Below are 23,522 nucleotides of genomic sequence, written 5' to 3'. Positions count from 1 at the left end.
GGACAATTATGAATTTACACGCAAATGAGAGCTAGTTAAGAAGTGTTATCATCTTCCAGGCCGGGGAGAGCAAGGGGCAGGGAACCAAAGGATGCCCAGTGACTCCTGTGCCACATCATGTGCTGGGTGCTGTGAAGGTTTGGTGTCAACCCAGTCATGATCCCAACTCCTGCTCTCGCCCAGTACCCAGCCCCTTGTCCAGTTATCACCTCCATGGGGCATCTCACCTCATTCCCAGAAAGGTCCTATTAAAAGGTTATCATGGAGAAATGTCACTCCATGATCAGTGACACACCTAAGAGGGTAAGTTATCTAGGATGCTGGTCAATGACATAGGTCTGCAAGATGTCTAATGATTTTATATGTGGCTTAAGTCTATTTTGTTTTGTTTTGTTCTGTTTTTGTTTTTTGCTTTTTAGGGCCACACCTGCAACATATGGAAGTTCCCAGGCTAGGGGTCAAATCAGAGCTATAGCTGCTGGCCTACTCCACAGCCACAGCAACACCTGATCCAAGCCGTGTCTATGACCTACACCACAGCTCATGGTAATGCCAGATCCCCAACCCACTGATCGAGGCCAGGGATCAAACCCGCATCCTCATGGATATTAGTTGGATTCTTTTCCACTGAGCCACAACAGAACTCCCTTATCTGTGGCTTAAGTTTAAAAAGCATTTACAAATATCAGCTATTTCTTTTGGCTTCTTCACATAAAATTTAGAGTTGGGAACTAGCAAGCCTCAGTCACAGATAGCATGGAAGAGCTCTTCAAATTTTCCACTTGTCCCTCTCTTTTCCTATCTTTCCATTTAACCCTTCAAAGGAAACTCAGCTTAAGCTTCTTATGTCTTGCTCCCTGGCTGCATTCCTATGGGACTAAAAGGCTCCCTGAGGACAGAGGCCTTGTGGCCCCTCCAGTACCCAGCACAGTGCTCCCTCCACCCCTGGTATTTACAGACACATTGGCCCTGGCTGTCCTTCTCTCTTCAGGGTGACTGTCACTCCCTGTAGTTCACCTGCTGTGTCCAATATTCAGTCTTTATTTCTCTTACATCACCACGAACTCTAAGCTGGAAAGAGCAGGGAACAACTAGCACTTACTACAAGGTATGGCTGTTGCGTAGGGACCTAGGAAAAAGCTCAAGTACTGCTTTTTTTTTTTTTTTTAAGTAATGAACTGATAAGCTACTTAAAATACTGCATTCTTATTATTGGTAGGAATGTAAATTGGTATAATTACTCGGGAAAACAGTATAGAAGATCCTAAAAAATTAAAAATAGACCTACCATATGATCCAGCACATCCACTTGTGGGAATATATTCAGAGGTAATAAAAACACTAACTCAAAAAGATACATGCATTCTAATGTTCACTGCAGTACTATTTACAATAGCCAAGACATGGAAACAACCCAAGTGTCTATGAAATGGATAAAGAAGGTGTGAGAAACACCCCATACACAAAAATAAACTTAAAATGGCTTAAAGACTTAAACACAAGATGTGATCCCATAAAACTCCTAGAAGAGAAGACAGGCCAAACATTTTCTGATATAAACTGTACAAGTGTTTTATTAGGTCACTCTTTCAAGGCAAGAGAAATAAAAACAAAAATAAGCAAATGGGACCTAATCAAACTTGCAAACTTTTGGAACAGCAAAGAAAACCATAAACAAAATGAAAAGACAGCCTATAGACTGGGAGAAAATATCTGCAAATGATGCAACCAACAAGAGCTTAATCTCAAAAATATACAAACGACTCATACAACTCAACAACAACAACAACAAAAACAACCCAATCAAAAAGTGGCAGAAGACCTAAATAGACATTCCTCCAAAGAAGACAGGAGGGCATATATCCAGACAAAACTTCATTTAAAAAGATACACGCACCTCTATGTTCATAGCAGCACTATTTACAATAGCCAAGACATGGAAACAACCTAAATTGTCCATCAACAGATGAATGGATTAAGAAGATGTGGTACATATATGGAATAACTACTCAGCCATAAAAAAGAATGAAATGATGCCATCTGCAGCCACGTGGATGCAACTAGAAATTATAGTAAGTGAAGTAAGTCAGAAAGATAAAGACAAATACCATATGATATCATTCGTATGTGGAATCTAAAATATGGCACATGAAACTATTCACAAAACAGAAACAGACCCACAGACACGGAGAACAGACTTGTTGCTAAAGCAGGAAGGGATGGGATGGGATTGGGTGTTATAAGATGCAAACTATTACATTCAGAATGGATAAACAATAAGGTTCTACTGTATAGCACAGGGAACTATAGGCAATCTTCTGGGATAGACCATGATGGAAAAGAATATTTTAAAAGAATATATATATCTATAACTGAGTCATTCTGCTGTACAGCAGAAACTGGCACAATACTGTAAAACAACTATACTATAGTAAAAAAATAAAAAAGACTATATCCAGTCACTTATGATGGAACATGATGGAGGATAAGGCAAGAAAGAATGTGTATGTGTGTGTGTGTGTGTGAGTGTGTGTCTGGGTCACTTTGCTGTACAGTAGAAATGACAGAACACTATAAACCAACTATAATGGAAAAAATAAAAATCACTATAAAAAGAAAATAAATTTACATAATAAAAAAATAAAGAGAAAAAAAAGTTGTGAGATAGATACACAATGGCATATTATTCAGTCATTAAAAAAACCCTGAGGAATTCCTACCATTTGCCAAAAGACAGAGGAACCTTGAAGGTATTATGCTAAGTGAAAAAGGCAAATATTGTATAACCTCACTTAAACATGGAAGCTACAAAAGCAAAGCCAAAGCAAAAAACCAACTCAGGGAAAAGATATCAGACTTATGGTTATCAGAGGTAGAGGTGGAGAGAGGGAGAATGGAAGGAAGAGCATAACGTAGAAAAGTAGAAATTTCCAATTATAAGATAAGTAAGTACGAGAGACATAATGTATACAGCATGGTGACTGATATACAGGAAAGCTGTTAAGAGTAAATCCTAAGAGCTCTCATCACAACATTTTTTCTTTTCTTCTCTTTTCTAAACTGCATCTGTATAAATCTACTGTGTTAGTCATTTCACAATATCAAACCAAACTTATACATGGATGTCCATTATTTCTCAATAAAACTGGGGAAAAGAAAGACAGAAAAAGGAAAAAAAACCAAAAAACAAAAAACACATTCTCCTCACTTGAACTTCCACATCTTATGCACCCAAAGATTTGGGTGGGTAAGGCCCAGAAGTGAAAAAGATGAAGAACAAAAATCCTTCTAAACTTTTGGTTTTGAAACTAGTACCCCATGGTCAAGCCAAGTATGTCCATTACCTTTGGGAAGTCACTGCCAGCAAGTAAAAGGCCTTAAGCAGTCCTAGAGTGAACACATCTGATGAACTTTGCTCAAACCAGTATTTCCCTAAATTACTTCAACATGGAACCCGTTCTCCCATGTGACACTTATTAACATCCTAAGAAACACACTGTGGGAAATGCTGACTTAAAGCATTTTTTTCTTTCCTTTAAACTGTATAAATCCCTCTGAATTGCAGCTTTCACACCAATTTATAGAATGGTAAGAAACACTTCTACTAAGCTTTACGATGCCAATCCTGATTTGTCTTAGACCACAGCAGGCTGCATCAGAAGCAGCTTCGTGATTTGTGGTCTTAGCTCATGCTCTTACTGTAGATGAGCTGGTGAGTGAGGCCTCTTACCTCTGAGCACACGGAACCTATCAGGTGACAAGCCTCGCCCACCTGGGAAGGGAGTGTCCAACTCCACCCTAAACTCTGACCTCAGGAGGGGACCTGTCAGCCCTCACCACCCATCCTGACAGCTTCAACTACTCTGTGAGCTTGGAACGCTGTTGTTCACCCACCAACAGCGTTCCCTTAGAGCCATGAAAAACCACAAAGTACAGCAAGAACAGGATGCAATTAAGAAGATGCAAGATAGACCTTAAGTGCAAAAATGCAATATTCTAGGTATCCTGAGGATTCCGCATTAAGGCTAAACTGATTACCAATTACAGGCATCTCAGAGCAGCTGCTGTAAGGAAAGAAAGCATCACTGAGAGTGGTCACGTGGTGGAAGCACCTGCCTCTGATGGTATTCAAAATTTATTTCACTGGGAGTTCCCATCGTGGCTCAGTGGGTTAAGAACCTGACTAGTATCTATGAGGATGTGGGTTTGATTCCTGTTCTTGCTCAGAGAGTTAAGAATCCAGTGTTGCGATGAGCTTTGGTTTAGGTCACAGACTTGTTGGGATGCCACATTGCTGTGGCTGTGGCGTAGGCCAGCAGCTGCAGCTCTGATTCAACCCTAGTCTGGGAACTTCCATATGCCACAGGTGAGGCCCTAAAAAGCATGGGGGGAAGAGTATTTTTACTTATTTATTTATTTTTTGGCTGTGTCCTTGGCATAGGGAACAATTAAATTTCTCACCTTTACCAGTTCGGAAAATGAAAACAAAAAGAAGTGAATCAACGGCTGGTTGCAGGGAAAGATTTAAAAATTCCTTACTAGATCTGTGCGGAATATAGCACCTGCTTCAGAAATCAATTCAGATATATTCTTGAAAAGCTAACTCCTATTCAGTCCAACCAAGACGAGCATCTGAATTTTGCTTTCTAAACCAGCAACAACATAACACTGAAGTCTTTCGAATGCAGCAAGGTCAGGGGAATCACTTTTCCAAAACGGCGAAAGCATGTCTTAGCCAGAGCCCCTCAGCACCTCAGCACATCGGGGCTAGCACCCTCAGACAATCCTCCCCACCCCAGGCTCTACTGCAAAGAGCCAACTTACCATGTCGTAAGTCGTCACGATCTTCTTCAGCACCTCGGGCACGATTCCCTGCAACTCCATCGTGGGGTACTGCTCGCTGAGATTCAGGACCACCAGGGGCGTGTTATCGGGTCCCAGGAAGCGGGGAGACACCGCCAGCATGCACTGCATGAGGTTGGCCACGGACGAGAGGCCGCACAGCTCCTTGAAAGACACGACGGCATTCTGCTCCATGCAAAGAAAGGAGGCGCCATGTGATTCACCAGGGGCTCCATTTCTCGTGGATATTGTACCCCATATACCTGGCTATCCTTAGACTGCCCACACAACAGTTATTAGCCATGTTATGACAGACGTTGAATAATTATCTTACCCTGGGAAAAACAGCTCTCCTCCAAAGTAAACACAGTTAGAGACACTGGTAATACCAAGTTATCAAAAGTACAGAAAAGGCAAATAAGTTAAATTCTTCTGAAGGGCAGAGCCTCTTTTCAGATCAAAGTTCGTGGCAGCGCTGGTGCTGATATGTAATTATGAGCAAACAAAACAAAACAAAAAAGGCTTCTGCATTCAAAAGTAAAGATTAAGAAAAAAAAATCAGGTTTAAAATAAGTATCAAATATGCCGCCATCCAATAAAGAGAGGAGTATTGTCGAGGTAGAAACCTAAATCTCTCTCACCCGTTTTCACCGTTTAGTTCCACAGCTAAAGGAGCAAGGAGGAGGCTGTGGTTTCTGCAGAGGTCCGCCCGGTGGGAGATCATGGGTAACTCGGCCTCCCCTTCCCCTGGTCCCATCTCCACTGATCTCGGCGCTTCTCTACCCCCACCCCACCCCCCACTCTCAAGGCCCCTTTTTTCTAAATACCTGAGATGTGCCAACTCTCTCATTGAAGAGAGTTCCCGTCGTGGCTCAGCGGTTAACAAATCTGACTAGCATCCATAAGGAAGCAGGTTCCATCCCTGGCCTCGCTCAGTGCAGTAAGGATCCAGCATTGCCATGAGCTGTGGTATAGACCGCAGATGACGCTCGGATCTGGCATTGGTGTAGCTGTGGTATAGACCGGTGGCTACAGCTCTGATTCGACCCCTAGCCTGGGAACCTCCATATGCCCCAGGTACGGCCCTAAAAAAAAGAAGCAAAAAATAAAGTAAATGGAAATGCCCATGAAAGGGAACCATTCCACCCTGAGAAAATGCCACGAGTCAGCATCCTCTGAGCACCTGGGATGAGGCCTACGAATTCCACATAACCTCATCTGACCATCTCAACCAGTCAGGTGTGTGTGAGGCAGCTGAGCCTCAGTTGCAGCCTCTCTGTGGTTTGAACTGAGGTCACAGCTAGGAGGCCAAGGGGTCAGGATTTTACCTGAAGTCACCTGAGAATGAGGCCTATGCTCTTAATGTGCTACAAGAACAGGAACATGCGAACCGAAACGTTGAGTTACTCCAGGCACACCTGGATCCTGCCCCGGGCTGTGCCTGGCAGCCAGAGGGGAGGGATCCAGGCCCTTCAAGGCCTGCGCCTACTGCTCTCAAATACCCCAGGCCTTGGAAATGAGGAGCACCTTAATTTTAAACATGGTTTTTTATTACTATTGCTTTAAACATGGGCATGAAGCTATGCCTCATTTTGTTCAAAGTCACTTGGAGGTTGACTGCGTGTAACAATGAATCTTTACTGAGAGCTCTAAGGGGGCACCAGCCACTCCACTGCACCCCGTGATTTCTTCTTCACCTGCTCTTGTCCCATTTGTTTATTCTCCTACTCACTGTCCACTGCCCCTTCTCGCTGTCTGCCCTGAACTAAGGTGCCCCGTCTGCCCCCTGCTGCATCGCCAGCCCAGCTGCCTCTGGGCGGCAGGTGCTCACCACACAGCGTGGCTGCCTCTGAGTTCAGCGCAAGCACAGGGCCCTGGAGGGATGATGGTCAAGCTCCCCGGGCATGACAGCACCTGTAGGGCAGGGATGGGGTGGCCTGCTCAGACCTGAGGTCCACCAAACGCAGCACCCTCAGAAAGGGGCAAATGCCCTCCGTGTTGGTTAAGCTTTGGCTTTGAGACAAAATATAAAATTGCTCCATTGCGGGAAAGTCTTTTTATTTTACTTGCTTCTGGCTTTCTGCTTATCATAGAAAGAAGGAAATATACAGTGAGTGTGTGTATATGTATCTTTGGCTTTTTGTTTTTAAACACACCGAATGATGATCACACATGGGGACAGGCTGGGGCCAGGGTGTGGGGGAGGTAGCCCTTGCTGCCTCACTCTGCATTGCTCATGGCCCCAGTATCCTGCTGGTCATGCAGACAACACATAATTACATATGGAATCCTGATTGCTTTTAGCCACTATGTGGTTTAGATGTAATTATTCTCTTAGACGTCTAACAGACTCAGGCAGCATATGTCTTTTACTTAAACAATTAGCTGTGTTCTAAAGTCAAGAGGAGGCTCAATATACAAATACGCTGGCTGGTTTAAGGGCTATTTCCCCCAGCACCACAGCTCCGCAAGAAAAGACTGCGATGTGTCCTATTACTTTGAGAGGCTGTCAGTTTGTGTCTTGGCCAAGGAATATTCAGAAGTACCAGAGCGTCCCTGGCAAACTTTTAGAGAAGACAAGGGACTGTCCCGTAGGAGTTAACAAGGCCCAGGATATGGTGAATGACACAGCAGCGAGGCTGGCTTATTCTGCTATGTCATCAATGTGTTCAATACCAACTGCAGTTTTGGAAACTGATATGATAAAAAAAAAAAAATGAGATCGGGGTAAACATTTTAACCAATTGGAATTTGCAAAGTATTTAAGATCAAATACACTACTGTTTAAAGAAACCCTCCAACGTACTCATAAACCACACACATAGAGGCCTAGCTCCCCACGTACCTGCATGTTCTCCCTCAGGTCTGTGGCATCCCGAATTGGGGGCTGGGCATTCTTGAACACCTCGTCCACGGTTTTAATCCACAGTGTTCTCAAGGACGCGTATTCCCTGGACTTCTTGCCTTTCCTCACAGAGAGGCCCCTCTTGTGAGGCTTCCCACCTCCTCTCCGGTTAGTGATGGCCACATGGACAAAGAGAGAAGCATGCGCCAGGACCTCCCCGGTCAGAGACTGCAGTGGCACGTGGCGGTAGCCCGTCTGCAGACACTCAAAGGGAATCGTGTACTGGCCAATAAATTCGTCCCCGATGTAGTCGTCGTCCAGGACCACAAAGCGCACCATAGCCAGTTCCGGCAGGTTGATCTGAAACTCAAAGCTTTCGTCGAAGATGGGGGCGTCTCCATTCTGGTGCACGGTTTTCGTCCTCTGTTCGGCACAGTCGGCTGGGATCCCGTGGATTTCGACGTAGACGTAAGGATCCACCACATCGCCTTTGGCCCCTGATCCTTTGGGTTTGGGGAAGTTCTGCCCGCTGATGATCTTGATGTGCAGGAGCTGGGGCGAGACTCCCGGGACGGAGTCTTTGGTGTTGGCGCTGAAGAAAGAGACCTCCTCCCTCATGATGGCTGGCCGGAGCACGTACCCACAGTTCCCGTTCTGCTTGAACCAGCCGATGTTCAGATCCATCATCAGGCCCGGGGTCTGAAAGTTCATGGCCACAATCTGACAACCACATTTCCAAAAATCTTGAGGGTTCATGTTGCTGGAGTCAATTCTCATCGGGCTGGGGAAAACTCTGGCCAGAAAGCGCTTGTTGTAATTGACAAAGTCCCCCGGGTTCTCGTTGGCATATTTGCTGGCGAGCACTTCATTAAATGAGCAGACTTCCCAGTACTTCTGAGCCTGAAAGGACACCTGGAACTCCTTGAACTGCACCGACTTACAGATGCTCACCAGCTCAGACAGCTCTTTGCAGAGCTGGAAGCGCTTCATGGGGACGAGGTTGGGCTGCTCTGCATTCTCTTTGCCCAGCCTCTGGGACATCTCGGCCCCTTCATCCTCGTCGGTAACATCTCCCTCTACGCCAGAGCAACTGGAGGAAAGCTTCTTTGCTTTAATGAGTATCTTTCCTTTCAGGACATCTGGGGATGGCAGATAAGATTCCTCAACGTTGGGCGATGTTGTGTAGAGCTTGTCTCCTAAAATTTTCTTCATGTGCTGGACCATGACCTTCTGTTGTTTAATAGAACAGTGATTTTCCAAACACAGGATGAGCGGGTACTCTGAAGCAAAGAATGCGTACTTGTTAATAATGTCGATGACGCTGCGGAAAACAATCTGCGAGGTCATGGTGTGGCCCGTGTAAATCACAGGCTCGTTATCAGGCCCGTCCCATACGTCTAATTCCACACTCCGGCAGCCCATTTTAAGAGCTCGGATGTACCCTGTGATATCAGAGGGACCCCGGAACTGATCCTCTATTAAGTATGTGTTATGGGATGAGTTTATAAAATAATGAGACAAGGGCTGCTTCATATCCTGACAGACCTTCTTATGCTCTGGATCAAATATATAACAGTCAGATGACATCAGGTAATTAGTGAACCCGTCTATGGAAAGCCAGCCCTTTTCCTGACCCTCTTTGGATGGCTCATATTTGTGAATAATTTCAAGGCTTATTTCCTCATTTATATGTGCCACACCCTGCTCTGCCTCAAGAAACATCATAAGGTCCTTGGTGTCGAGGAATTCTTTATTGCTTGAGAACTGGACTAAAAGGAAATAAATTTCAGGTCTAGTACAAAGCTCATGGAAAACCTCCACAAATTCCTCCTTTGTGACTTCAGTACCAGCTTTGTCCTTGGATTTGTGCAATTCTTTGAACTTCAGCTCAATTTTGCTAGTTTTTAAACCAGGATTGAGGTTCCTGATACACTGCACTGCATTGCACAGCGTTACATGTCCAAGGTTATCTACATCAATTTCACTAAACATTTGTGAAACCCAAGAAGTCCTCATGTTGTCTTGGCTACTTTCTAACATATCAAGTGTGTGTTTTCCATAAGAAATTAGGTACCGCAGTCCCGTGACCCAGATGTTGGCCACATCTGCAGAGTTGGCAACCAAATCGAGTGACTCATAATTCTCTCCGTATATGACTGAAAATGCACAGTCTTCAGATATCTGGTCCGAAATGCCGTTGCTGCGGAATATGTCCGTATTTTTTCCTGTTCTCACTTCCTTGATGGACTTAATGTCAATCTTGGCTTTCTCAGAATCCTTCTTGGATGGTTCCCACCTCAGGCTCTGCATGTCGGCGTCCAGCAAAAAATACCTGTGGTAAATTCGAGAGTTGGAGCGGACCTTTTTGAGTTCGGAACCCTCCACCATGGAATTGATACAGTCACTTGCACTGCTGATTTTCTTCTCTGTGGGCATGCTGCTGAAGGAGACCGTCTTTTTCCGCTCTCTTTTTTGTTTTGTACCATCCTAGGAGAAAAAAATAAGAGTGCTTTAGAATTACACAAACATGGGTTCCTATGTGCAAGACTAGGAATAAAAATTTCATTTCCTTGGGAAAAAATCATACTCTTAGGATTTCCTACTGTATGTCCTATAAGAATGATACTCATTCCCTACTAAAGCTTAGAAGTGGCCTTGGCATTTACAGCCTAATACAAACAGGTTTAAAAAAAATCATTACTGAATAATTGCAATTCACAAGTCAAGAAACACAATTTCAGTAATACACAATAAAAACTTGCACAGGGAATTGGCCACACAATTTGCAGGGCTCAGAGGAAAATGCAAATGCAAGACTCCTCATTCAGAAATGATTAAGGAGTTCCCGTCGTGGCTCAGTGGTTAACAGATCGGACTAGCATCCATGAGGACACAGGTTCAATCCCTGGCCTCGCTCAGTGGGTTAAGGATCCGGCATTGCCGTGAGCTGTGGTATAGGTTGCAGACGCAGCTCAGATCCTGCGTTGCTGTGGCTGGGGCGTAGGTTGGCACCTACAGTTCCGATTTGACCCCTAGCCTGGGAACCTCCATATGCTGCAGGTGGGCCCTAAAAAAAAAAGAGAGAGAAGAAATGATTAAGAACTTCAAGAAGGCCATGGAAGAATGTTAAGGCAAGTACAGGGCCTTTCTGAGTGGGAGGCCTGCACAACTGCACTGATCATACACCCACTAAGCAGGCCCTGCTGTATACACTTCTCCACCACCAGTGTTTCTCAAAGGTTGTCACTGGACCACCTTCCTCAGAATCACCTGGGTTACCTGGCTAAAACGCAGATTCCTCGGCACATGGAATCAGCTCTCTTGGGGGTGGTGCCCAGTTTAGAGAGCACTCTACGTGATGGGGATGTACAATCCAGCTTAAAAACCACTTCCTAGCCACTCGGACTCATTAAGCTTGCCTGGGCTATTTCTACAACCAAAGTATGAACATTGTATATTAAATGAGTAGACACTGGAATTCCAGCAGAAATTCCTGGGCTCTTCAAAGTCTCATATTAGATGAGTCGTGGCCCTAAATACTTCAAATAGATACGGTTTTACCTCTGCTATTGTATTATGTCTAGGTGGGAGGCCCAGATTTCAGCTGGAGGTGATTCTGAAATTCCTGAGTTGGATTTGTTGAAGCCTGCTCCCAAGTATCAGACTAATGTTCAGAACAAGTCACCTAAATTCTTCCAATAGTAACAGATTATGAACACCACCAGTGATAAGCTTCAGGAAGCATCTGTTCCTAAAGCAGGTTGCATCACGAAAAACACACTCCCCTCAGCTTTCCTGCATGACGTGGTGCATGCCATCCCAAGGAGCCGAAACCACATCTTCATGTGTATAAGTTCTTTCCCTGTATAGACACCTTTATTATTTTTTAAAAAATTGCTCAAATGACCTCACACCATCCTTCACAATTTAACCCTAAAACATGATATTCCCTCTCAGGAGGTATGTGAAATTTTGTTACAAATTTTCAGTAAGTCATTATATTCCTAAATAAGAAACAGAGATAAAGGCTGGGATTATATAAACTTTCATGGCAATAAGAGCATGCAAACTGTTACACAAAGGCATTCCAACTCGCCTGCTCTGGAGAGACTCTATTTTGAATAAAACCTCCACATTTAAAAAAGAGATTTAAAAAGAGCTATTCTCTATGTCTGAAATGTAAAACCACTTTTATTTTTTGACTACCTATACCTCCAAAAGCAATCTGCAGAAGGTAATTAAACTTTACATCATACCAGTATCATTTCTCTCCAAGTTTCACAATGAACCATAGAGGCTTTTGTGATCTGAATGCCAAGATAAAACATAAAAGCCACAAGGCAGAATATTTCTTTACAGTTGGCTCCTCAGAACAATAAAGTGCGAGAAAGACATTATAAAGAGGTGGTAATTGTATCCATAAGATACATTGTTCCATAGCTGTTCCAACTCCTAAAGCTTGGATTGTATTCTATCTCTTCAAGCAAGTCAGCATGAAATTAAATTTGTAATTGGCCATGCATAAGAGTATGAAACAAATGCATGAATTTCCTATTTTTCAGAATGAAGGTTGTCTTTACCTTTAAAAACACACATTTACCTTTAATAAAGATTACACACTAGTTAAGCAAGGTAATTTTATAATTTTAATAAATCATATCTCAAAGCTGCCACCAGCAAAAAGAAATCACAAAGATAAATGGAGGTGCCTATCCATTTATTCATTAAAATATATATAAAGCATTTTTTCAACACTGCGATCTTTTAGTCTGTCATTTTCAACATGCTGATTAATATTGGACTACCACTTTCTAATTTATCACAAATAACACATGCTGAATTCACAGGTCCCTTTGTTATTCAGAGGGAAAAGCCAAATTGCAAAGCAGGTTAACGTACACCTATGCTTGCACACCCACAGCTGTGGGACAAGCAGCAGCTTCAACAGCAACCTTGTGGCTTTGAAAACACCGCCATGCTTTTCACAAGCCAGCCCAGGCCTTGCTCGGTGACTTCTGATCAATGACCCTGACACATGAACAGGATGAGGACCCAGGCCCAGGGTGACGTGACGACAGCAGGGACTTGCCCCTCTGTCCTTCCCCCTCTATCTTGCTGCTGCCTAGAACTATCCTGGCCGCGCCACAGCACACTGAGCCCTGAATGAAAAGGCCTGTCTTTCCTTCCTCCCTAGCAGATCCAGTTATTAGAAAACATCAAAAGAGAAGCATTCTTGTTCAGAGACCAGAAGAACAGTGGGAGCTGGCTCTCATCACTGGATGTACCAGAGTCGCTGGCTGGAAGCAACAGGTGGACATGAAGGCAAGCTGGTCCCCCACAGCCGGGAGGAAGGGAAGAGGAGGGCAGACACATTTGTGCGGGGGTTGGGAGGAGAACTTGGGTTCATCAGCAGGAGACCCAGGCCCCCAACCTGCTGACTGTGGCTCAGGATATTTATCGTGCTCCAACTTATTTCCACCAGGCCTTCACTTTTTAGCCCAGCAGCGATCATGCACTTACATAAGCTAAAGCTTGTCAGTAGCAAAGTTGGAATGTATTTTCTATGTTGCCTCTTAATGTTAGTTTAAATTCAAAATTAAAAAGTGATCGGAGCTCCCTGGTGGCTCAGTATACCGCTCAAGGATCCAGTGTTACTGCTGTGGAGAGGGTTCAATCCCTGGCCCAGGAACTTCTGTATGCTGCAGGTGCGGCCCAAAAAAAGTGATCAAACTATTTGTGCTACACATGTAATTTTTTTCTTTTTAACTAAAGGAAAAAACTAAATGCATTTAACTTATTTACATGCACTAATCACCTAATACCAGAGGAAAAGGACCGTAAGTTTCTGCTGAGACGGAGATGGCCTTCAAATACTTTTAAAAATAGTACAGGTGTTTCAGAACTCGCTCTTTATATTGTAAGTACTCATTGCCTAAAACTTCTGAGTAGTGAAAAACCACAGCATGTAAATAAACTTGGTCCACTGGTATATTTCTGCTACTCTATATGCACTTAAATTAATAGCAAGAAAATGAACACATAACTTACATCCAGTCTGAAAGAAAACCAGCTTCCAAAAGAACACACTTCCTATCAACCCTAAAATTCTGAATTCTAGATAAAGAGTCATAAAATTTTGAATGGAAAAGGAGCTTAAAGATTCCTTTATACATTTAACCAACACTTATTTATAGAAGAACTATACCAGGAATAATTTATGAAAGTAATGAGTTCGAAAGAAGCTAAGCAAGCTCTTCTCCACCACGGCAAACTCAGGAAGAATAAAAATGTTTATAGAACGTACATTTAACATTAAAAATGGAAAGAGCCGTTGCAACAGAAGAAAGGGTGGGGGAAAAATGTAATTGTAATGTATACATGTAAGGATAACCTGACCCCCTTGCTGTACAGTGGGAAAATTAAAAAAAAAAAAATGGAAAGAGCCTCATGGACCTCAATGGAAAAAAAACATGCTTATTTCCAACGAGACTGCCTACTTTATTGAACAGAAGTTCGTCGTACCTTTTGGCCTCTAAAATGACCATCTGTGGGTACTTCAGAGGCAGAAGTTCATAAATGGGTGGAGGCAATATCACAAATTCTCATCCTGAAATAAGGTAACAAGCAGGTGTGCCTCACTGTTCTGCCGGCAACAAGGTACTTGGCTCTGAGGCAAGGGCTTTCGTGCCTCTGCAGAAGAGGGAGCCTCTCTATGGAGCAGGGGTCCCGTCCCAAGGCCCATGCAAGCTGATATCCAGCTGCGAGGGAATGGCCTCCACTGTCCTGCTATACTCCTTTTGGATTTCTAAATAGATTTGTTTCCATTTTCTGTTTGACTGTTTCTCAGCAAATGCCACGAGAAAATGATGAGCAACATCCAGATTCAGTTCACTGGCAGAAACTGGTGAGTCCTGCAGTGATGCTTGTTGGGGGAGAGACGGAGCAGAAGGGGGACGGAGTGTGAAGACAAAGCAGCCGTTTACCCCTCTGGTTTGTTTTGAGGCAGGTTGCTTGATCTGACTTATTAAAGAAGAAGTATGAGATCTTTGTGTTTATTGAAGGGAGTCTAGGATTAAAGAGAGTCTAGACACACTGGGTTAAAGAAACTTCTATCCTTAACAAAACCAAAAAAAAAAAAAAAAACAAAACAAAACTGCAGAAACAACTTGAGTCCCATTAAACAAACACAGCAAGGCCTGACCTTTCTTCAGCTCAACAGCAACAGCTCTGAATTGAAGGAATAAGTCATGCCAGGCACATCACGGTTACCTTGCAAGGTTTTTCATACATCTTTAAAACTTTGATGTGCTCTCCAAGATGAGCAAAAAGGAAGAAAAGAAAAGGGAACTGGAACAAAAACTGTCACTCTGAAGGTCATTTCATAAAATCAGACGAACTGAAAAATAACTTAAAGAATAGCCAGGTATGGTCAAACGCTGCCTCCCACTTGCATGGAAGGCCCCTTTACTGAAAGCAACAGAAAGCTGCTTGGCCTGTGGACCGTCTCCTCACAGGGCGGCTAATGGCTTGGAAACCCGTGGCTGATCTGAAAGTCCGAACATGGGCAAGTCCAGTTCAGATGACGGCTTAAGAGAGCCAGAGAGACCGTCACTCCCACTTCAGAAAACACCAGGCTATCAACAAGATCGTAAGTCTTCTTATATCCATCAGAGAACTGTGGTCACAAGGGAACTGAATTCTGAGGAATGAAAAGCCCCTCCAGAAGACAAGGTACAGATACTGTGTCACACTTTGTAGCACATGGGAGGAACAGGCCACCATGGAGCACATAAAAGAAATCCGTCAAAAATTGAAGGAAACGTTCAAGGCCAAGTGGAAGCTACTTTATCAGCTTGGAGTAACTGGGAGCCCCAGACACAGGGAGAATCTGAACTCACAGGAAAGCCTTCACAGGTGCTCCTGGGAAAGATGGGGATGGGAAGGACAAGAGCAGGAGAGGCTCCCTCTCCAGGGCACAGGCCTGCAGCAGGTGGTGGGGACGCCATGAAACTCTGCCTATTTCCCCAATCCTCTTCTTGTGCAGCAAAAGCCTTAAACCACTGCGGGAATGGCGGCAAGCTCTCTTTTTCCATGGGCCACTGTGGGAAGAGTAGAAGCAAAATCCACCTCCTTCTGTAGTCACGCATCCTGCCCCTTGGACTCAGAAGCCTACACCAAAAAAGCAAAACCCAGCTCCTCCCAGAAGAAGGGCAGGAAAGTGTCTCCTGCCCAAACTCACCACAGACACATAAAATAAATAAATAAATAAATAACCCCCAAATATCAGACACAAACAGGCAGAGTCTGGCTAGCTTGGCGAGCAGGGCAGGAATGCCCAGAAGGTCCAACCCCCGAAGCCCGGGTGCACAGGGATGCCTAAGGTTGAAACGAGACCAGAAGGACTAAGTAATTGCCCTGATTCCAGCAAAAGCTGAGCATCAAGTAGCAAGGAGTATACCATGGAGGTGGGGCAAGAGGGTGGAAAGAGCCCCCTTTCTGGCATAGGCATTTGCAGATGAAAGCTGAAGGTGGAGAAGGAGCCATGAGTAAACCCTCCAGGACCCTAGTGTCCACCTAAAGGCAAGGTCATGGTGGCCCACAGGTAGAAGAACCTGAAGCCAGGGGTACTCTGAAGGTAACCCTGGCAACTCAAAGCATAAACCCAGACCAGTTATTGACTAGACTGACTCAACTTCCCCCAAACACTAATGACCTAGAAGAAAAAGAGGCATGTTCATTTCTGAGCCTAAATATTACTTTAGTCTCTATTAAACATGATGTCTAGCATTCTATAAAAATTATAGCACACACACACACATACACACACGTACATACAAGTGTGCACATATGCTCACTCCCTCATGCACACACACACACACACACAATGTAAGAAAAATCCATTGTTGAGAGATTTAAAAAAAATCAAAAAGACTCCTAGGTGACCTAAATGTTGAAACTATCAGACAGGGACTTTAAAACAACCATTAGTATTATATAAAAGAATCTGGGGTGAGGAGAAGTAGACAATACTCATGATCAAATGGGCTATTTCAGTAGAAGGATGGAAATTATAAAAAATAGTCCAGTAGAAATGCTATTTAAAAACCCCAAGGAATTCCTGCTGTAGCACAGCAGAAACGAATCTGACTAGTATCCATTAGGATGCAGGTTTGATTCCTGGCCTCTCTCAGTGGGTCTGGGATTCTGCGTTGCCATGAGCTGTTCATGTAGGTCACAGAGGCAGCTTGGATCCTGTGTTGCAGTGGCTGTGGCATAGGCTGGCAGCTGCAGCTCTGATTCGACCCCGAGCCTGGGAATCTGCATATGCTGTGGCTGCAGCCCTAAAGAAAGCTAAATAAATAAATAAATAAATAACCCCTGAATATCAGAGGTGATGAATTCCTTTGAGAAATTTATAAGCAGTCTGAACACAGCCAAGGAAAGATTTAGTGAACAAAAGAGATGTCAAGAGAAATAATCCACACTAAAAGACAAAAGATTAAACAAATAGAAAAAAAATAGAAAACAGTGTACCCCAGAGTTGTAGAACATATGTGAAAACTGAGTCCCAGAAGGAAGGGAGAAAATATGGCAGAAGAAATATTTAAAGAAATGATATCCTAAAATTTTCCAAAACTAGATCAAGAAACTCAAGCACATTCACGACACACACTCCTCGATTTAACATATTATCATAGTCAAATTGCTGAAAAATAAATACAAAGAGAAAAGCTTTAAGGAAGCCAGAGTAACAAAGAAACTGAGATACAAAGGAATGCAGATAAGAACCACAGTTCAGATGGACTACAGGTGATCCACTTACATCTAACCATAGGTTCTTCACTTGACCTAACTTGCAAATGTTCTACTTATAGGACAAAAGTTATTCTCTTTTAAAGGACTATAGTCCCTTAATTTCCTCTGCTTCCACAAACAAACAAACGTGTCTCTAAAGTAGATGTAGGTCTTTAAGGAGTCCAGGTGAGTTTCAGAAGCTCCATAAAACTGTGATTGGATTCTGAAAGTAATTTGCAAACACATTTCTTTTCTTCTACGAAGTTTAGAATCATGACTTTATTAATATAAACTGTGGAAGACCAAGAAAAAGGTTATCAATTCCTAAGAAAGAATGTCAAGCTTAAATGTTAAAGGCAAAGGATAAATGTTTTACAGGATTATAAAGAAATTTTTAAGGCTATCTAAAGGAGAATGGCAAACTGAGAGACAGGAAAGAGAAAACTATATAATTTATGGATATAAGTAATGGAACTTTACTAATAAAAATAGCAAAATCAATCACAGAAAGCTCTTATTTATAACTGTGAAATAGTTTTCTTTATTCCAAGGTAGACAAAATAATCCAACAGTTTATAAACTTGCTAGTTGAGAATCACTCATGGAAATACTCTGGGCCATAAGATGTGAGCTGACATTTCACCTTGTTCTGCCTCAGTTTTCCCTCCTGGAAAAGAGCAATTAAAAAAATACCTACACCCCTATATGTTAGTTGTAGTCCCTACTTCATAGGGTCCTTAAAAAATAAAATGTGTATACATGTAAGGATAACTTGATCCCCTTGCCGTACAGTGGGAAAATAAAATAAAATGATGTATTAGAAACATTTTTTTTTTTTTTTTTTTTTTTTTTTTTGTTGTTTTTTTTTTGCTATTTCTTGGGTCCGCGCATATATTAGCTATTAATCGAGCTGTACACCCTACGCAGAGCACAGCAATCGAATCGAGGCTGAACTAAAAGCTCACAACGGATCGTAAACTGAGAAAGGATCGAAGCAACTATGGTCTTCGGATTCGTTAACTGCGCACGACGGAATCAAAGCACTTCTAAATGCTGCCTAAAAATTCTGTACACCCTACATTAGATCCTGTTCAATAAATACATTTCAGGCTGAAATTACTTCTTCATGAAAGAAAAACAGAAACACTATCAGGAATTCCCTAGTGGCCTAAAGGTTAAGGATTCGGTGTTGTCACTGCTGTGGCTAGGCTTTGATCCCAGGCTGGGAACTACACTCCTGGGGACATGGTCAAAAAAAGAAAAGAAAGGAAAAGAAAAGAAACACTATCATAAATGTGTAAGAGTAATACGCTGATCACTTAGGATGTGTTGAAAGTTAATCCCATCCCAAAAGAATCATCATTTTCTCTGGGACCTATTTAACTGAGGCCGCTACCTAAAGCTGTCTGATGTCCAGATACTCAGGGGACTTGTCAGCCAGCCAGATGCCCTCTCAAAATAAAGTTTCAGAAGGCTGCGTTCCCATGTCTACAAAGAACAAAGAAGTCATCATTTCCTAGTCATTTGTTAATTTTAAATCTCACCAATTTAGTACAATTATAATTTAACTCATGCAGAAGTATTCAAATATAAAAAAATTTTGAAACAATGATCCCCATAATAGTTTTGCCTAAAAAACAATCAAATGACTATTCAAACCACTCTCTGAGAAATATTCAGAGGAGTCCTCCTACTTCATACTCCCACGTTATTCCCTACAGTGTTCAGAACAACTACATGTAAAGAAAACAAATTTCCAATTCCTGTAAAATGAAGTTTTCAAGGTCAGGTTAAAGCTTCTAAATCATCTGAGGTAATGGGTTACACCTGCCTTTAAAACCCTGGCATTAACTGCAAAATCAGAGGACGAGAAGGGAATACAGTACTTTCACGACAACACTCTTGTGGTGAAACACTTTCATCATGACTGAAATATTTATTCAAAGTAAGTTTACAAAATCATCATCTACATCTGTGTCCAATGTAAACTGCAATAAATTCCACTGGTTTTCTCCAGCAATGAAAAACTTAATGGTGAGCAATGAGCTCCTATACACCACAGTAGCACTACTTTACATTCCAGTGAAAATACTGATGCTAATGAATTTTAATTTATGATCTATAATAATGGCACTTAAGTGACCCACTTTGGGGTGAAAACTGTCAATGTTTCTCAACTCTGTCTATGGTAATTCCTTATTTAGCACATGATGAAGCTTGCTGACTTCCTATACTACAGAGCTATTATGAGATGTGGTTACATAACCTTAATCGCTAATAACTGCCTGGTAAATTATACTGAATTTTAAAAGGTATGCAAGTCGAATTACACAATGTGAATTCACAGCTATAAATATGACCAATTCTAAGAGAATCTTCTCAATCACAATTTCCCCCCGAAACTGTGCTGGTTCTTCACTACTTCAGGATAACTTGGGAGGAAGAATTTATTTTCCTCATTTTTTAATCCTTAAATCCATCACTGCGGAGAGGGAAATGATGGCATGCCATGGGTAGCCAAGCGTCAAAAGGAAAGCTCCCATGGAGATCCATATCCAGGCAAAGTTACTGCCGTAGGCCAGAAGGAAAAGTCAGAGATTTTAACACTTCCACTATTACTTTAAGATTAAAATTTTAAAGGAAAATTGCTTTACCAACAATTTATTACACCATCATCTTGCTTATTTTTTTTTTTCCTATCTTGTCTTACAGGGGGAAAAAAAACTTCTTCCAAAGGCCTTTTTAAAACCCAATTGTGGAGTTCCCGTCATGGCACAGTGGTTAAAGAATCCGACTAGGAACCATGAGGTTGCGTGTTCAATCCCTGGCCTTGCTCAGTGCATTAAGGATCCAGCGTTGCCCTGAGCTGTGGTGTAGGTCGCAGATGCGGCTCAGATCCCGCGTTGCTGTGGCTCTGGCGTAGGCCGGTGGCTACAGCTCCGATTCGACCCCTAGCCTGGGAACCTCCATATGCCGCGGGAGCGGCCCTAAAAATGGCAAAAAGACAAAAAAAAGAAAGAAAACAAAAAACAACAATTGTTTACTTGTACATGAAATCAATGCATATGTGTGTGGGGGGGTAATTATCAGGAAAAATAAAAACAAGATAATGTTTCATATGATAAGGGAATTCAGCTTTCTACAAAATATTCTTTTAAGTCCCAAGCCATTCGTGTGTCTGCACTAGTCCAGCCCTCCATACTGTTTCTTCTCGAAACTTGCACAGTATTTACAGTCTCTACCCTAAAATTCAATGCCTAATTATAGTCTTACTCAGTTCTCCAAGTGTTTTATGTGGGTTAGCCATATCTCCTCAAGTAGAAAGTAAGCTTTTTGAAGGAAAGGGCCATGTTTTATATTTCCTAACCTCTGTCTGGTCCAATTCAGGCAGCAGAACGGTAACTCCTTTTGATGAATCTTTATCTAATTGATAAAGGGATCCATCCAACAAGAGGATATGACACTTGTAAATATGCATGCACCCAACACTGGAGCACCTAAATATATAAAGTAATATTGACATTCCCGAAGAGAGAAATATACAGCAATACAATAATAGTAGACAACTTTAATACACCAATGGTTAGATCATCCAGACAGAAAATCAACATGGAAACACTGTCCTTGAATGACATGTTGGACCAGAGGGACTTAACAGATATGTATAGAACATTCCATCCAAAAGCAACAGAATATACATTCTTCTCAAGTGCACATCCTCCAAGACAGATCACATGCTGGGCAAAAAAGAAAAGGCTTAATAAATTTAAGAGTGAAATCATACCTTGTTTCTTTTCAGACCACAATGGTATGAAACTAAAAATCAACTTAAGAAAACTGGAAATTTTCAAATATGAGGAGATTAAACAATATGCCACTGAATAACCAAAGGGTCAAAGAAGAAATTTTAAAAAATACCTGAGACAAACTAAAATGGAAACACAGCATATCAAAATTTTGGGCCATTTTAAGAGGGATGCTCACAGTGATAAACGGCTACCATTAAGAAATAAGATCTCATAAAACAACCTGACTGTATCTTTCAAGGAAAAAGAGCAAACTAAGCCCAAAGTTGGCTGAAGGAAGAAAATAACAACGATCAGAGTGGAAATAAATGAAATAGATACTAAAAAGACAGGAAAGAAGATCAATGAAACTAAGAGCTGAGGGGGTTTTTTGGGGTTTTGTTTTGTTTTTTTGGTTTTTAAGAGATACACAAAGCTTTACCTAGACTCATCAAGAACAAAAGAGAGGCAGGATTCAAATAAATAAAATTACAAATGAAAGAGAAGATGTTACAACTGGCACCACAGAAACACAAAGGAAGAATCTGAGGAGGATTGGTGTTAATTCTTTTTTACATGTTTGGTAGAACTCACCAGTGAAGCTGCCTGCTGCTGGCCTTTGTTTGGAGTTTCTCAAGAACAATTTCAAAGAACTTACTTTTTCTTTACCAAAGTACTTTTCATTTACTGATCACATGCTCTTATTATGGGCCATGCCTCTAAGATGGGTTTGATGGTTTCTTTACTTATACATTAAATGCATGGGGTAGCTGCTAACAGATTGTGTATGCTGGAAAACATCCACGAAATTAAACTGAAGTCCTAATATTTTCTTCCAGGCTTGCCCAACTTGGCAAACACTACTGTAAACCATGAGTCCCATGTTCACAGGCCTAGAGGCCTTTGCAGGCGCCTCCCCTGTGCTGTACCCTCAACCCCAAATCCCTACATGTCTTCTCCATGGATCCCGAGTCTCCATGTCCTGGAGCTGGCTCCAGCTGGGGTGGGGACTTGATGCCTTCCCTTACTCCTCACCCCGACGAGCTTCTGGACAGGTCCCTCCAACACACTAACTGCTGGTGAATCTGTCCTCTACCACTCACTCCACTCTGCCTTCCAGGAAGAAGGAATGACAAGTGTCAAGACCCTAAGGCTCACGTGGACCTGAGCACTCCAGCACTAAAAAAGACCAGAGTGGCTGCGTTGAAGTCAGCTGGGTGAGGCTGAAGGAGATGAGACCACAGGGAGATGCAGAGGCCAGATCCTGTACAATCTTATTGGAAGGCACCTGGATTTAATTCTAAGGGCAACTGCTTGAAGGAGAGTATCACGGTCTCTTTTAGAACAGTGCCCACTGAAGAGTGGATCGGAATAAAGAGTGGAGACAGGCAGATAGTTAGGAAACAACTACAGTTTCCCAGATGTGGCTGGCATGAGGGTAGCTGGGACCAAGGTGGTGACAACAGAGCTGGAGAGAGTTAGATGGCTTTGAGCTAATTTAAATGATAGAGCTGACAACATTTGCTGATGAATTGATCCAGCACATGAGAGAAAGGGAGGAATCTAAGATAACTGCCAAGTTTCTGGCTTGATAAATGGTGCACAATGGTGCCATTTATTTAGATGGGGAAGATTAAGAAATAGCTTTTTGGGGAGGGAAATCAGTCCTTTTATTTTGAACACAGTATATCTGAGATGCCTAAGATACTCAATTGGAGATGTCAAATAGGTAGTTAAATATATGAATGGAGAAATCTTGAGAGAGTTCAAGTGTACAGATACAAATTTGGAAGCCACAGCATTTTGGTGGCCACAAGAGATTACCTAATGAAGGAGAAGAGGCAGAGAAGATGGCCTAGGATTTAATCTGGTGCATTCCAATATACAGGTGGGTAGAGAAAGAGCCACTAGCAGAAGAGGCAAGAAAGCAGGAGTCAGAAATGTAATAGTGATTCCAGAAGATTGTGGTGTTAGAGCAGCCAAGAAATAAAATGTTTACATAAGAATAGTCAGTGATGCCTCTGAGAGGTAAGGTCAGAAAAGTGAAGTATGCCTAATATTTGCACAGCCTCTCCGGCTTTCTTATGGTTGCTGTTTGCATGATATATCCTTTCGTTTTCAATCTATTTGTACCTTTGAATAAAAAGTGTGGACAACATATAGTTGAATCTTAAAAAAAAAAAAAAAATCCAGTCTGACAGTCTGCCTTTGGATTATTTAATCCATTCACATTTAATGTTATCATTTTATAGCTG

At 42.3% G+C, this 23,522-nt stretch overlaps 1 protein-coding gene across 2 annotated transcripts in view; it reads right to left on the bottom strand.

Annotated features, from left to right (window-relative positions):
* Nucleotides 1-23,522, bottom strand: part of PLCL2 (phospholipase C like 2) — a 209,345-nt gene that overhangs the window by 75,914 nt on the left and 109,909 nt on the right. For both annotated transcript variants that reach the window (XM_021069677.1, XM_021069678.1), the window contains exons 3-4: nucleotides 7,688-10,174; nucleotides 4,825-5,028 (exon numbers count right to left, since the gene is read on the bottom strand). In XM_021069677.1, the coding sequence (XP_020925336.1) occupies nucleotides 4,825-5,028; nucleotides 7,688-10,174 (2,691 nt within the window). The remainder of the gene's footprint in view (nucleotides 1-4,824; nucleotides 5,029-7,687; nucleotides 10,175-23,522) is intronic.

The sequence above is a fragment of the Sus scrofa genome, chromosome 13, assembly GCF_000003025.6.
Source record: "Sus scrofa isolate TJ Tabasco breed Duroc chromosome 13, Sscrofa11.1, whole genome shotgun sequence".
Lineage (NCBI taxonomy): Eukaryota > Metazoa > Chordata > Mammalia > Artiodactyla > Suidae > Sus > Sus scrofa.
This window is presented reverse-complemented; position numbering and strand designations above follow the sequence as displayed.